This window comes from Thalassophryne amazonica, chromosome 15 (genome assembly GCF_902500255.1).
Source record: "Thalassophryne amazonica chromosome 15, fThaAma1.1, whole genome shotgun sequence".
Taxonomy (NCBI): Eukaryota; Metazoa; Chordata; class Actinopteri; order Batrachoidiformes; family Batrachoididae; genus Thalassophryne; species Thalassophryne amazonica.
This window is the reverse complement of record NC_047117.1, coordinates 13,013,960-13,030,347: the sequence shown is the minus strand read 5'-3', so window position 1 is coordinate 13,030,347 and position 16,388 is coordinate 13,013,960. Positions and strand designations below refer to the sequence as shown.

General features: G+C 40.8%; 1 protein-coding gene across 1 annotated transcript in view; it reads right to left on the bottom strand.

The window, feature by feature from the left end:
- The window catches only part of LOC117526469 (collagen alpha-1(XI) chain-like), a 108,592-nt gene that overhangs the window by 24,796 nt on the left and 67,408 nt on the right, over positions 1–16,388 (bottom strand). Inside the window, exons 17-32 of the mRNA XM_034188540.1 lie at positions 14,686–14,739; positions 14,543–14,596; positions 14,087–14,140; positions 13,959–14,003; positions 11,084–11,137; positions 7,249–7,293; positions 7,124–7,177; positions 6,996–7,040; positions 6,862–6,915; positions 6,400–6,444; positions 6,251–6,304; positions 3,246–3,290; positions 2,984–3,145; positions 2,848–2,901; positions 2,718–2,771; positions 2,563–2,607 (exon numbers count right to left, since the gene is read on the bottom strand). Of these exons, the coding sequence (XP_034044431.1) occupies positions 2,563–2,607; positions 2,718–2,771; positions 2,848–2,901; positions 2,984–3,145; positions 3,246–3,290; positions 6,251–6,304; positions 6,400–6,444; positions 6,862–6,915; positions 6,996–7,040; positions 7,124–7,177; positions 7,249–7,293; positions 11,084–11,137; positions 13,959–14,003; positions 14,087–14,140; positions 14,543–14,596; positions 14,686–14,739 (918 nt within the window). The remainder of the gene's footprint in view (positions 1–2,562; positions 2,608–2,717; positions 2,772–2,847; positions 2,902–2,983; positions 3,146–3,245; positions 3,291–6,250; positions 6,305–6,399; positions 6,445–6,861; positions 6,916–6,995; positions 7,041–7,123; positions 7,178–7,248; positions 7,294–11,083; positions 11,138–13,958; positions 14,004–14,086; positions 14,141–14,542; positions 14,597–14,685; positions 14,740–16,388) is intronic.

The following is a 16,388-nucleotide window of genomic DNA, read 5'->3' as shown; positions in this document are numbered from 1 at the left end:
TCTGTGTGACACAAATGTTAAAGTGCACAACGAAGCATAAAACCTTCAAAACTGTTTTGTATTGCAGTTAAGTCCAGCAGGAGGCAGCAAAGCACCGTCAACAGTAAGCGGAAATCAGATTTATAAATGCAAATAACTCACTTTGTGCTTGCCATTGTTGCCAGGGGAAAACAATACACATGATGCAACACGCTCCCATGATGGGCATCCTGGCATGACGCACTTTTGCTGATTATGTAAAGGATGCAAGTGGCTCCACAGTGAGCTGATAATTTCCAGTTTTAGTCATTATAGGTGTTGACAAAGTTACACATGCTAAATTAATACTAAATAATCACTGTCCTGAGAGTTGACTATTGTTAGATAAACTGTGCTGATTAAAAGTTTATGTGCTTTTCTTTTCCAGCTCTTACAAAGAATCCAGGCACCCAGATCACTTGGGGTTTTTGTTTTTTTATTTCACATGAACATACAAAGTTCTTCCACAGTGCAAATAGTTGCTTTTTTAAGCTGGGTTTTGCAAATACTTCGTCAATCTTCCAAATGAAGATGTTTTCACAATGTTGCTCTCTACTCGTACTTTATGATTAGAAGAATGTCACAACAGCAAACAGCGTAAATGCTCGTGCCCATACACACCCTGTGCTCACTGAATTTTATGATCTGATATGTGGATATATTCAAGGCAGCACAGTGGTACAAGAAGTTCATCTAGTTGCCTCAAGACAAGATGTTTCTTGGTTCGAGGCCACCTGACCTCGTTCTCTTTGCACATAAGCATCAAAAATCTACATGCTGGATCCCCTTTGGCAACCTTGAGTAAAATGTTAGAAGCCAAAAGTAAAGTTAGTTTTGGATGCATATTCGTGAAGCGTCCAGCAGGTGTCAGTGTTCAGCACATCTTTTTGATATGTCCGCCAGGAAACAATGTTTCGAAACGTTCCCGAACAGTGTTTCAAGTGAGTCACTGTTAATTTGCAGTACTGACAAAAAGTTTTAGCACAGTCCCCAGGCACACGCTCTATCCATTCTTTAACTCCAGTTTCATCATGTACGTATACCTTATCACACTGATGATATTGTGATAAGATATTTATCACATATTACAAGAAAAATAAAGACTAATCATACACATGAATCATGTAGAATGAATAATGCAGGTAAATCATGTAAATATGTAATTTATGGAATGTTCTTAAGTCTATCTATAAAGTCATGAGTGACCTCTTCACTGATGTCTCACAGCTTCAGTATAAGACTCAAGTTGTAGAATTCTCCCTGCTAGGGAGGCTAAAACTCTCACCTTGATCAGACACCTTGGTTGAATGAAATGATCTGGATCCTGTATCAGGATCCTGCACTTGTCACCAGGGTAACACAAAATGGAGGTGTGTCATTGCTGGGGCTGAGAAATGGGGGCTCCTGGTTGGATGAAAAGATACAAAACCTGGTATTTTCAGTGTCTTTTTTGTATTTCCCTGTTTTAAGATTTGTATCTCCCTGATTTTATTGCCACAGTTTCCAGGGCAGTAAAATTGATATGAAAAGTGTATGATTTATGATCCATATTTTTTCTTGAATCTCATGGAGCAGATTTTTCTTGTAATATGTGATAATAAAGGATTATTAACCAAGTGCGAGGTCTAAACAGGGAAATATCAGACCAACGTGTTGTCAGTATGGACCGAGCCTTTAGCGAGGTCCATGCAAAAAACATCGAGGTCTGATAGTCCGGTCGTTAGCTGATAAGCTTTCAATCTGTGTGTTTTTTCAGATGCTGTTTAGATATTTATGGAGTACCTTCATGTCCAACTTCGTTTTTCTAATCGTGTTTTTAGCTTCTTGGTTAGTAAAGAAAATAACACGTTGTGGACCGATTGTCGATATTGGAAAATATCCAACCGCTAATCAGCCAATCAGAGTGTGCGTAGTGTCGCAGCCATATAATAATGCTATGTGTTTTATCCCACATTTGCCCACATCTGTATCATGATTTTCTCTGTGGTTGCTAGCAAAAGTTGTTCGCTGGCGCTGACGTGAAGGTGGGCATTCGTAGGCAGCACGCGCCAACAAGTAAACATCAAGCAGTGTTCAGCAGGTGGCAGCCAAACTACTTGGAAATTGAACCACAGCTGCTCCAAAATGTTCTACAATCCATCCAGCAGGTGGCATACCTCTCCACAGAGTATTACATAGGTATGACAAAGTTACCTTTAGGTTTAATCTTGTAAAGTTCACAATGAACTAATCAGTTCATCCTCATTATGCGATTTTTTTTTAAGTTGCATTATAAGATGACAGCATTTATTATTTTTGAGTAATCGTCGGTGCACGTCGGCTGGGACGGCCTGCTTGTAGCACCTTTTCTCTCTTTTGAAGGCTCAGCTGCAACCAGCCATGAAGTGTTACTCTCATTTTTCCAGTGCATTCTGGGGAATTATAGAGTTGTAAACTCAACATGACTGCAATCAAAGAATAATTTAGCACAGAGGTTTCCTTAATATCTGACAGTGTGGTTCCCTGCCTGGTGAAGGAGGGGGTATTTTCAGAAACGGTACTCACATTTGGACCTCTCTGGCCTCCGCTTCCTGCCTGCCCTGCAGGGCCCTGTTTAAGGGTGAAACAAAACAGTGAATTTACAACACTGGAAATGTCTGATATTCATGCACAGAGTGTTTAACATGCTGTTGTCCATAGTTACGCCCACGGTCACTCACTTTCTTCCCTTTCTCGCCTGCAGGTCCAAGTCCACCAAGAAAACCCTCAGAGCCCTGAGAGGAGATGGACATAAGCAGTCATTAGGTATTAATGTCATTACTGAGACTTGTGTACATTCATTTGTTTTACCTTCGGCCCCTGTCGACCTGGATATCCTGGTAGTCCAGGAACTCCTAGTTTGCCCTGAAAACCAAGTGAGAGACTCTAAAAGTGTTGATTTGTGTTCAGCTTTGTGATTTCACTTCTTCATTCCTCTGAGCTCTACCTTCTCTCCAGGAATGCCAATGGGTCCAGACTCTCCTTGAGGCCCCATCTGGCCTTTAGGACCCTCAGGCCCATCTTCTCCTCTAATACCTGGAGGGCCATTGTCTCCATTGTCCCCCTTTGCTCCCATCTCCCCCTTGGCACCCATCAAACCATCCTCCCCCTGCAAAGAGAGAACAAGCACAATCCAGGAAACACAGAACAAAAACATTGATGATGTGCAGAAGACCTGCTTCACCCCACTGTCTTCGTCTCTCTTTCACCTTCTCTCCTTTGCTCCCCTTCATTCCTCTGATTCCATCTGCTCCCTGTCAGGCCAGAAGCAAAACCAAAGCAAACCGTAAATCTACAAAAAAAAGAAATCACCCTATACACTGTGAAAAAAGGCAAAATACTGTTGCCATAAAGTTGCATTTTTTTTTAATGGATCCATGTTAGTTGTAATCAAGATGCAGCTATGGCCAGTTTCAGCAAGGTTAAAGGTCAAAAGCAGGCATTTGGAATCATATTCAGGACTTGAGCAACTTAATGCTTTGTTCAAACCATTTGTTAAAATCAGATTTATTGCATATCTGATTCAAATCTGATCTCACTGACTGACTGTCCACACTGTATATAGCAAGTGACCAGATCCGATGCATGCATCAGTGCAGCAGTCCTCATTTGACTTCTTATCCGCATTGGTTACTATAGCAATGACACTCATCACACTCATGGAAATAGTTACATGACTGCTGTCGAGTGTCACATGCTGTTAACTTTTCTAAATGCTGCAATTAACCACACAGCACTCTTTGACTCAAGTTATGGATTACATAAATAATAAAAGGTTATGGTGAGTTTATATGTGTTTTTTTAATCGGATATTTAGCTTCTTGGTTAGTAAAGAAAATAACGCGTTGCGGACTGATTGTCATGGTAACCAGTACGGATATGGGATAATATATTAGATTTTTAAGTTTATATATTATGGGAGGCACAGTTGCTTAGTGGTTAGCACTGTTGCCTCACAACAAGAAAAATAATAATAATAATAATAATACTCATGACTTGGATTTATGGAGTGCCTTATTATTGCTAAGACACCCAAAGCATTTATAAGTTGCATTATTATCCATTCACTCACACATTTCACACATTGGTGGTAGTAAGCTACACTGTAAAACTCAATGAGTTAGTTGAACTCAAACCATTTGAGGAAACTGATTGCCTTAAACCATTTGAGTTTGCCAACTTAAATAAAATCATTTTCAAAAATTTAATTGTTAAAGTTTTAGTAACTTAACAATTTTGTAGTTAATTAAACTTATGTAAATCTAGTTACTGTTTTTCAATAAAAAAAAAGTAACAAATTTCTGCCTAAAAAATTGCATTACATTTTGGATTAGATTTTTTGATGCATTCTTTGGTTTACTTGTTGACTCTGTGTTGTGTTGTTATGACTCCGCCCATTCGCTCCCCTCAGGACGCGAACTCACGATCTCCCGCATGGAAGTCAGACTCTAACCAGAAGGCTAAACCCAGGGTTCTGGCCTTGTGATCAGAGAATTCTTTTGAGCTGTTGGGAGAGAGGTTTACTAACGACATATGCACAGCGACACCTGCTGGCCACTTAAATGCCCCAAAATTTTAAATGCACTTAAAGGAACTGAGTTGTTATGACAACAATTCATTTTTGAGTTAGTTTAATTAATGGAAATGAGTGACTATAACTTTTTTCAAAGCCTGAGTTACATTAACTTAATTATTGTGTTAAAATGAAGTGTTCGGTTTAACAGTGTACTAGAGTAGCCACAGCTGCCCTGGGGCAGACTGACGGAAGAGTGGCTACCAATCTGCACCACGACCACCACCTCATTCATACACATTCATAAAAATGCATGTTTTGATTGTCAGAGGAAGCCGGAGCACCTGGAGGAAACCACACAAACACAGGGAGAACATGCAAACTCCATACAGAAAGGGCGGGAAGCAATCCCACAGCCTTCTTGCTGAAGGTCATGGGATCAATTCCCACCAGTGGCCTTTCTGTGTGGCGTTTGCATGTTCTCCCCACGTTTGTGTGGGTTCCTTTCGGGTGCTCCGGCCTACCACATCCAAAAACAGGCAGGTTAGGTGGATTGGAAACTTTAAATTGTCCGTAGGCGTGGTTGCAGATGTGAATGTGTTCATCTGTCTATATGTGACTCTGTGACAGACTGGCGTTCTCTCCAGGGTGTACCCCACCTCACGCCCTATGACTACTGGGATAGGCTCCAGCTCCCCCGTGAACCTTATTTGGAGTAAGCAGTTAAAGATGAGTGAGTGTGAGTTTATATATTATAAAATGCTCAACATGAGGTGTGCTGTTGTGTGATGGCTGGATCATCTAATAGAGATATGAAAAAACAAGTGCACAAAATACACCCACACAAAAAAGCCCAAAGTGAATGTGTACTGTAAGAGGCGTGTCCAAAGACAGAAAATCATAGAAACTGGCTTTTTCAGTCTGAGCAGCAGCTGAACCCTTGCTTGGTGTAAATACACAAATGTGCAAGACTGTGTGTGTGTGTGTGTGTGTGTGTTTGAGAGAGAGATGTGTTTCCAACGCATTGTATGGTGTGAGGTCTTAGACGTGCCAAAAACATACCCGGAATCTGATCAGACCAAAAGAGAACAGAAATGTGATTTGAATCACATTTAAAAACACGCAAGAATGAGACTTGAAACAGTTTTGGGAAAAAATTGATGAGATTCAGACAGGATTAGATTAATATCAGATATACACAATCAAATTTATTTCCATTCTGAACAAGTCCTTAAGGCCAAACTCTGATCTCAGTGACGACTGCAGTCAGAGCAGTATGTGAATTTTATTTGTGCATCACCATGGTACATGGTTTTTAATTGCATTTTTGAATGCATTTTTGATTATTGTATTTTGTGTTTGTTGACTTGTGTGGACCCCAGGAAGAGTAGCTGCAGCTTTGCTTCAGCTAATGGGGATCCAAATAAATAATAAACAAACAATAAACAAACTCTTCGGTTAATGACCAAGACTCCATTAGGGTTTATAGAAAAAACATCTCTTGCAAATACCTTGACACCAAAATCAATTATTGCATGACCAGAAGTTGCTGAGATGTAGCATTATGTCTGCAGAAGCAGGCGTAGACGAATAGGTGTGCACGATGCATGAATTTTTTTGGGTGGGGGCGGGCAGGACACATGTCATGCAGTCATCAAAAGTATATGGAAGATTTTTCACAACACCATGGACATTTTTTACCTTAACGCCGCGTTGTCCGGGGTATCCAACAGGTCCCTGCACTCCAGGAGGACCCTACAAACAGCCACAATTTGTTCAGATGAATAAGAGCACAAAATGCACACAGTGTGTAGACAAACATTAAGAGGACATGCACACAGCAGACTTACCGGCAGTCCTTTTTCACCTGGAGTACCTTCTCGTCCGGGGTGACCCTGCAGACAAGTGAATCCAAATGAAGATAATTTTGAAAAACGACAGTAATTTTTCTGATAATTTTCAAAAGGATCTTTTGGGGCTTCAGTCAATTTACACATCATTAATTAATGACATTAAATTGGATCTTATTTACCTCAGTGCATGTTGGAATGTAGAATTGTAGAATAGGGAATATCAATAATCAATGTATGTCTCATATCAGTGCACATCTGGAATGTTTTAAGTGAAATACTACACAGTGATGGGTCCAATATGTACAGCTGAATACAAAAAGGAAACGATAAAAGCCAAAGTGACATCAAACAAACCTTTTTATGATGCTAACAGCCATAAAAAACTATTTTTTTATTTTATTATTTACATACTTATTTATTGATAAAAATATTTAAGTGACCAAACATGCATGCACTTACTGGGGGTCCATCATTTCCAGGTAACCCCTGCATCCCCTTCTTCCCTTGAGGCCCCTAGAAGATGAACATCAGACATCTAAAAGACAAGGACACCTGGTATCAGAGGTGGAAAATTAACAGAAATATTTCCTCACCTTGTCTCCTGGCATCCCCACTAGTCCCTGTGGACCAGGAAACCCCTGCAGGAACACATGAGTATGATTTGACTGAATTCATGTATAGACATGTGTTGCTGGTGTGCACAGCTGGAACCTGCTTGTACCGGAATTCCAGGGTTGCCTTGCTGTCCCAGCGCTCCACCATCTCCTGGAGGACCCTGTCGGAAACACACAGAGGTGTCATATTGATAAATTCCGACCTGTTGTCTGGTGCCTCAAATGCACCTACCGTGTTTCCTTTTGCACCTTGAACGCCGTCAATTCCCCGGATTCCCTGTGAGGACAGAAAAGAACACGATCACAGGAAGTGCCACAGCTGGTGTTCTCCGTCTTTGACTGGACTTGTGGTTTATGGATTAAATTAGGAAACAGGAGATTTTCATTACAAAACAAAGAGAGAATGTTTATGGTTTTGGACACTTATTCAGTTAACTCCACACTGTTTGAATAAATCTGCATGTCTGGGTGCTAAAATCTGTCAGATCATCTCTTTATGTCTTATTTTTCCCCCATTGTCCCAAACCCATAAGGAGGGCACACTATCATTATTTTTTAATGAAACCTTGAACTTCCTGTAAATAAAAGCATAAATCAGCTGCCACTAGTTTTGGTCTGATCGTGCACTTTGCAGCATTTAATTAAGTTCTTTGAAACTGTGCATCAACTGTAATGTTGTTCAAAGAAAAGCAAAAGGTTTTCCTCTGTGTGTCAGCAAACAACAAGCGATAACTTGCAGAACGCTGTGATTGCATGTATGAAAATGACAAAGAAAGTGCTGGAAGTTGTTCAGAGATCTGATGTATCTGGCTGCCAGGACACCATGACATCATGTTAACATGTGAGACACAACCACAACATTATGACGAGGCGTTATCGTGTGCCAGCATCCAGCTGCGGCACCGCAGCTGAATTCATGCTGTTTGGAAGACAAACGCTGTGAGATGTACCTCGCTGAACACTGAAAGATACCTCATCAAACACAGGTTGGTTTTCAGTAAAATTCAGTTTGGAGATGGGACAAGTCGAGTCAACTGTGGCAGAATTTTGATTATCTTTGATTTTTTTTCCTCGTTTTATCGTTTTATTTCATGTTATCAATTTATGAAATAAATTTAGACATTTAAATCTAAAATAAAATGTGGCTTGAAGCTCACAGTCTGAAATCTCATCCTTACCTCAGAAAACTTTAAAACAGTGATTTCCAAATGTGTCACAGCCATCTGCTGGGTTGTGATGGTACTTTATTTTAAAAATGTAATCAGAATAATAAATTATAACAGTAACAAAACAAAGCCGTGCAATTTTAATTACAAGTTGTTATGTAGAGCAAGTAGCTGAGTGGATAAGGACCTGGCCTGCAGCCCAGATGTAAACCTAGACTGCTTGTGCTACCTGCCTGTGTCCTTGGACAAGACACAACCGACATCATCTCGGTCCACCCAGCTGTACATGGTAGAGGTGGGCGATACCGGGAATTTTGGTATTGATCAGATACCAAGTAAATACAGGCCCAGTATCGCCGATATCGATACCGATACTTTTTCATATTTAAGCTTCATGGATCCAAAGGATCCAAAAGACCTAGGATAGAATTTCACCAAACGTTGTACGTGACAACAAAATACTTTATTATCACAATCAACATTTTTGTTTAAGAAAATATCACTCAACACAACTTAAAACAAAATCTGCTGAGGTCGAAGGCTGACAAACCACAATACAACAAAATTAACACACCGCAACAAAATTGTGACGGCGCAACAACAAAAGACCAGAGGGGGGGAGGGTGCACTGCTCTGTGTTGTGTGACACAGCGCAGCGCTGCTCTTGCAGACAGAGAGTAGACTTTGATGAATCTGCATGCGCAGCAGTCAGTGCATGCGGGAGAGAAAAAAGCTTGAGTATCGATCTTTTTACACGAGGATCGTTCAATATCAATACCAGCGTTGGTATCAATATTATTGATATTAGGATTGATCCGTCCACCTCTAGTCCATGGGTACCAACCTCGACTGTGGAAATAACCTGTGTCGAAGTAGCATCCCATCCAGTGGGTGTTGTAGACTCTCATTCACTTCGTGCTACGGAATCTGGCGATCAACACCAACTGGGCCTATGGTAGGACTTACTTTACTTACTTCATTTATCTGACCTATCTTAGCACAATATATACAGAAATACTTCGTCTTAGTTTCATGTGTCAATCAAAGCTGAGCGAAGTTCTGGGTGTGCCGCAGGTGATGTTCAGACTTCAAATTGGGCCAGGGTCGTTCATGAATTTGGGAATGGCTGCCTTAGAGGGTGTTTGTGGTGAAATGGGATAGTCAGGATTTGTACCATGGTCTAATTTCAACAGTGGCTGAATTTTCAACATGTTGAGAAATTTGTATCCCCCCACCCCCCCCCAACATGACCTTTTGTGATGCCTTGAATTAACCACAGTTTGATGGTACGTGACATAACATCCCTAGAAGGTTTTCCAGAAGTAACACTGTTGTGCTATGGTTGTCCCCCCCCCCCCCCACACACACACAAACACATCACATTATTACATTATTACACCCCGTGTCCAATCACATGTGGGCAACCACGATCTTCACACACTCGTTTGTTACATTTATAGACTGCAACCACTGTGGGAAACATATCTGTGAAAGTGAGAATGGGGCTTCAGTATGCTTATACCTAACTTTACCGCTGCACCTTTGTCTCCATTTTGTTGCTATTTTTTTGCATTTTTTTCATTTTGTGGCTATTTCATTATGGGCAGACACATTGCTACTAATTGTGTTTTGTTTTCTTGCTTACATTTTATGCATCTTTTATGAATGTGCTTTTAAATTGTTCTTTCATGTTCGGTTGTTAATTTTGTAAAAACTATGACATTTTTGGATATCACAAAGACCTACGGCTGGGGTGGGGATTAGACCTCTTCTCTCGGATGGGTAGGCCTAATTCTGGTTGACCGTTAATACGCCAGCACAGCCGTGCACTCTGTGAGTGCCCTTTAGTTGTTCATTGTTTTTTATTGTCACTGCACAGCTGTACAATGGAATTCAGTGTCTCCAGTGATGCATAAAACAACAGAAAACTTCAGAAATAAATATAATAAAAAAAAGCAACAATAAGTACAACTAGAGTGCCAAGGACCCTGCAGGTTACTGGCTCAATTAAAGCCAAAGACAAAATGGCCACCATTTCCAAACAAATCTATGCAAATAATTATGGGATGGGAACAATGTCACTGATCAATATTGTGCCCTTGTTAAATTAAAACAAAAGTTATCAGGCAGTTTTTGAGAAAATTGGGTCCAAATACCCAAATTGGCTGTTTTGGGCATAAAATCTCTGCAAATTCCAAACGAACGAATCTATGACTATAATTTTTTTATGTGAAATATGTCATGAAATATGTATTATGCCATTGACAAATTAGAAAAAAGCTTAAGACAGTTTTTGAGAAAATTGCCTTTAAGTGCTCAAAATGGCTATTTTTGGCATAAAAATGGCAGCCATTCCCAAACAAACGAGTCTACGAATATGATTTTTAGACAGAAACAATGTCAATGACCCATATTACACACTTGCCAAATTAGAAAAAAAGTTAGACAGTTTTTGAGATATCACAATAAACGGATGACGATGACGTCTACGACGGGTGCCGCACCTATCAGCTGGTAGCTCAAAAAGAAAAAAAAGGGTTTGAACACAATGGGGTACAAGTATACTCTGACGTAAACTGTACATATTGGGATATTATTGTACAAGTACAGGATATTCCTTTTTATTGCCCATATTTATAGTGTAATGGTTAAGAGTTAAGTTCCTTAATGGCACATTTTCTGTACTGCCTAAGGTGGAATAATGACACACTTTAGAACCCTCTGCAATTCTTACCTGACCCCTATGAAGCAATAGCTGCCACACTGGAGGCCAGGATTTACCAAGACTGGACTTAAGTGCTCTTTTATCACCGTATGTGGTACCGATGACGTGAAACTTGCCTGTGGATCCGATGACTAAGTGTGAATGAAAAGACATGAGAGTATAAAGTTCACACTCACAGTCTGGCCTGAGGGTCCAGGACGACCTCTGGGGCCATTATGACCTCTGGAACCCTGCAGAACGTATCACAAATATACATAAAACATACCAGCATTCCATCACACTGAAGCCTTTTTTTCACCAAATGTTGCATTCGGTCTTAGTAAGGACACACAATAGGACAGATCATAGAGATTTGAAATGTTCCAAAGGATATTTGTGACAAAACCAGATTATGAAAAAGATCCATATGAAGAGAGAAGGTAACAAAGAGATTTTATGTACTTCAGCATTATATGACACTCACAAAACAAGATGATTGCTCCAGATTACAACTTTAAAAGGTTATTATAACAGCAACTACAGAGTCTTCTGTTAAATGCAAAAAAAAAAAAAAAAAAAAAAAAAAAAATACAGAAAGCCTTCAGCTTTACTCAACTTATGTAAAATGATGCAAGCAGATCTGTATGATATCTGTTCTGAGTGGGAAAAAACACGGCTGTTCATTTCAGCACCACAGTTTTCTATCTAATAACAGATTATTGCAATGTGCTGGCAGAGGAAAAGCAACTTGAGTGTGTATGCATGTTTGTGCTGAAGGTATCAATTTGAATTTCAGGTACTAATCGAGTACTGTTGAGATTTGCAATCTGCACGCCTCACAACCTGCAGTCCAGACAAAAGAGAAACCAGGGAAACCCAACCAGAGAGGTGGAGTGATCCTGAGCAAACGGCAATGACAAAACAGCAGGACTGAGAATGAATTAAGAGCATTTAGTGTGAAAAAGAGAAGGAACCAGTGTGACTGACAAAGTGGAAAAGAGAGCACAAAAACATGGACAATATAAGGTTTCCCAATCTCAAATATTGTCTGCCTATACAGTATCACATCAGCAACCACGTTCAGCAAAAACACCTTCAATGTTTTATTGATTACAGGAAGAAACCTCCACCAGGTCCAACTCAGTGGGGTGACCATCTGCTATAGGCAAAAAGTATACACACAAGATTGAGAGAACATGTATTGAGCAAGATGCATTTTTGCAAGATTGCAACAAAGCAACCACAATGGCAAATGGATGAAAGGTCAACTAGGAAGTGAAGATTAAAACAGGCGGCATGAGCAAATCAGTGATTGAATTGACAGCAGATTCAGCTTTGTAATAGGAAACCCCTCAGTCCTCACCCCAATCCTGATGGGTTTCTATCCCCCCACTACAATACACTATTTCATGCAAGTAAATTCTGGAGATCAAAAGATCTGATGCAGATTTCACACAGCAGCATCTCAATCACAAATGATGTAGGATGACTTCACTGCACACCTTTTGGCATCAGAACTGTGAAAAATTCTGAATTTTACAGTTGTAATTAATTCTGTGTCCTGTTTACTGCCACACTTCAAAAGTCTACTCAAATTCAAGAACTGAAGGGTGTTGAATCTATAGCTTAAAAGCCAAGTGGCCTCTGTGTACATGTATGCATGTGTGCGTGTATGGCTTTGATCACGGACAAACTGGGGAGAGCTGACATTTGCCGTTTGGTATGTTTATGTATTTTGGGTCAAGGATGAATGCCGCCAAAATGGAACATTGACACGACTAATATTTTTGGAGAAACTACTGAACAATGGACATTGTTAACTATATTCTGGACTCACACGCCATTCCAGCAGGGGGCGGTAATTTATCTATATATTAAAAACCAAGTGTATGCGTCCACCTTCAAACACGGACTAAATGGGGAGAGCTGACATTTGCCATTTGGTATGCTTATGTATTTTGGGTCAAGGATGAACTCCACCAAAACAGAACATTGATAGGATTAATATTTTTGAAGAAATTACGGATATTATCTAACAACAGTGAACAATGGGCATTGATAATTACATTTTGGACTCATGCTATTCCAAATCATAATGGAAACTTTGCATAATTTATTACCACCATTGAAAAAATGTCACCTATTTTATGAACACTACCCAATCTACAGCCCGTGGATCCCCACGGGCAATGAGCTAGTTGAAATTTAAGTAATTTTCTCTTCAGTTCTGAATTGAGCACAGCCCTGTTTGGCACTCCACTGCGTCAGCACTGATGAAAACACAGAGCTCATTCCGATGCAGCTGCAACATGTACCGAATGTGTGTCACGTAGGGGGTCTTCATGGCTTCACATAGTAACCGCAGTCTGACCAACTTCAAACACACTGAGTCTACCCAGCTTTGAGTTATCGCTGTTTTTGCTGCAGCAAGGCTCAGATCAGAACATTTGAGGGACGCTGTGAGTTCTAATCACATGATAAAAGTGTAATAACCACAAAAAGAATAGTTTTTTCTCACAGAAAATTCATAGTAAAACACAAAGCGGTGCACAAAAATTTGTACAGATTTCATACATATCCCACATATTTTCCACTGGTGATGACATCACAGACACCAAGATGGCAGATCTTCCGAGCAAAAACAAAAAGTCATCTTTTACTTTTTATTACTGTTATTCTAACCTGAACTTTAATCAAAATGCAAACGCATATTTCTGAACATGAGAGTGTGAATTGTGCATGAAACATGCACATTTCATGTCATATCCTACAAAATGCACCACGAGAATACATCAAACACAAACATGTTTCTGAGGCAGCATGGAGTTTGTTGCATTTGACTTGTTGTCTGCCTGGATGGTTGCCATCCAGCAGCCAAGGCAGCTCTGTAAAGTGTTGGCTTCAAGGTACCAGCGCATGTTCCCAGACCTGGCTTGACGACAAGTGAACTGCTTGGAAATCTGAGGCATGTAAAAACAAGCATTTCTCCCGCAACAACAAAGTCAAATCATCACAGCAAACGTAGTAAAGGACCGTGTTGTGTATTGTGTGTGGTTGTGTAAAAACACTCACAGCATCACCCGGTTGTCCTCTCGGCCCAGGCGGTCCCTCAGAGCCCTGTCCAAATTAACGCAATGATTAAATCCCACATGCAGAAAGTTGGAGAAACGGAACTACTGCCCACCACGGTGTCCTCTCACCTTTTCTCCTGGCTCTCCAGGAGGACCTGCAGGGCCTGGCTTTCCCCGATCCCCCTGAGAAAATACAAACACATTCCAAGAGTTAAGTTCAATAACCAAGTGAGTGTCAGTCCATGTGGGCATTTGCTCCTGTCCACTTCCAGAAAAGCAGCACACCAAACGCTCCATAGACTCCCTGCAGGTTGTGAGCCCACATGGAGATGACACCATGCTGTTTCTTCGGGCTGAGCCCGCCCGAGTCCTCTGTGGTAGACCCGGCCACCACGCGCTTGCCTGCGAGCTCCCCTTTGCCCGAGGCCTCACACCAGGAGAAGGCCCCAGTCTGCCTAATCCGGGGAGGTGACTCCATCCCTAATGGTATCAAGATTAAGGTCGCCCTTTATCTCCTCACCTCTGTAGTGCCGCATAAATTATGAACTAAATACCACTTACTGTCTCACTGAACAGAAGGCTTACTTTGTGTCCTTTGTCTCCAGGCAGACCTGGCAACCCGTCAAACCCTCGGTCGCCCTGAGAGAAATGTGGACAGAGTGAGATTAGCTTGTATGCTAAGGCTGTACAGTCAATGTGTAAGAATGGCGATGCCGTTTCTTACTCACTTTCGCTCCTGCCTCTCCTATTGCCCCACGGCCCCCATCAGCACCAGGTCGACCCTAAAACACACGTTATTATGTACGTGAGCTTGTTTGGGTGCTTTGGAATGAGGTCATAATAATAATATACAATTATAGACTTTTGATTTCGGTGTACCCATGATTATGGTGAACCCCATCCTGACCAGGTCCGCATAATCACGGGTACACTGAAATCAAAAGTCTGTAACTGCTTTATTATATGGTAAACAAGAAAATTGGGAGTTTGTCAAACATACTAAAACTGAAAAATCAATCTCAAGTTTCAGCTCTTTATTATTACTGTCATACTGCACCAACTGACATCCCATCGATCGACTGGAGATGCCTGTTGAGTCCGCGACGAGTCATCAGGCTTGTTTTCTTATAAAGTTCACCATTCGCCTGTCTAGCTTCCGCGTAAAATTGACTGAGTACTCCGTCAAGCATTCATCTGTCATAAGTTTCAAAGTTGGGCACATGTCCCTTTTCAGTGACGTAATTGCAAAACAGATTAGCTGCTGACTGTATTTCTGTGGGTCTTCTTCACATCTTTATCGTGTAAAATTCGTTTTAAGTCAGCGTCGCTAACAGACGCAAACCTGTCTTCTGCCATCTTGTCAACAAACTGACAGCCAAAGTAGGCGTTGTATCACGTTATCTGATTTGTCGTTATCGATAGAAGGCATTGCCCAATTAGCTAGCGCTAAGCTGCACACGAGGTATACTCGTTTCACACGCTCGGTCAACTCGGCTCCACCAGCGGTCAACTCGGCATGTGGTACAGCTCTGAAAGTGGTGAATGGGCCAATCAGAAGTTGGCAAAATCCCATACCATATAATAAACTAAATTATAACCTCCCAGTAATTTAACCCCATTCTCAAATCTTAAATGCTTCCTGAGGTTTATTTTTTTCTCTCTATCAGAGAAGAGAGGAAGCGTCCACAGCAGTTGCTGCCTGACTTGGAGACATGTCCTTGCACAAGCAACATGGCAGCTGCCCCCGTTTTATTATATAAACATTACATCTTTTGTAATCAGCGTCACTCCCTTTAGGGCAATTCTTTTGAGTTTCTCTTCCTGTCTCTCAACAGGTGCTGCAGGTCAGCTAGCAAGAAAGGAAACTGTGTAGTGGTAAGAACAAAATGCCCAAAATGGTGGGAGCTATCACTTTAGCTAACCGTCTGATTTGATAAAGTTTTGACGTGGTGAAGAATAAACTGTTCAAAAAAGAGATCAATAATGTTTAGGTGGCTGTATTACATTAATAAATAGTACAATTACACTCTTTTCATGTCATTTCTAACATATTTTCGGCCCGCAAAAGCACCAATTAGCAAGCTATTCTTGCCTACCTACCAGCTTACAGCAGCAGCTATTACTGCCATGATACATTAACTCACTTTAAACTCAAATCCTTCCACATCGCCCTACAGGTAGCAGATGTGCTAATTAGTGTAGCATGTAGCTACATTAGCATGTAGCTTGTAATAGTTTTACTATAACGTCATGTGTTCTAACTTAAAGGGGATAGAGAATCAAAATCATCTTTTTCATGTTTTTGGTGTTAGTTCAGAGTCTCCCTGCTGTGGGGAATACACACAAAGTGCCAGCAAGTTTCAGAACCTCTGTTTCAAGTAATTCTCCTTTTTTGAATTGCCGCCAGAAACAGGCCAATCTGTTTTTGAGA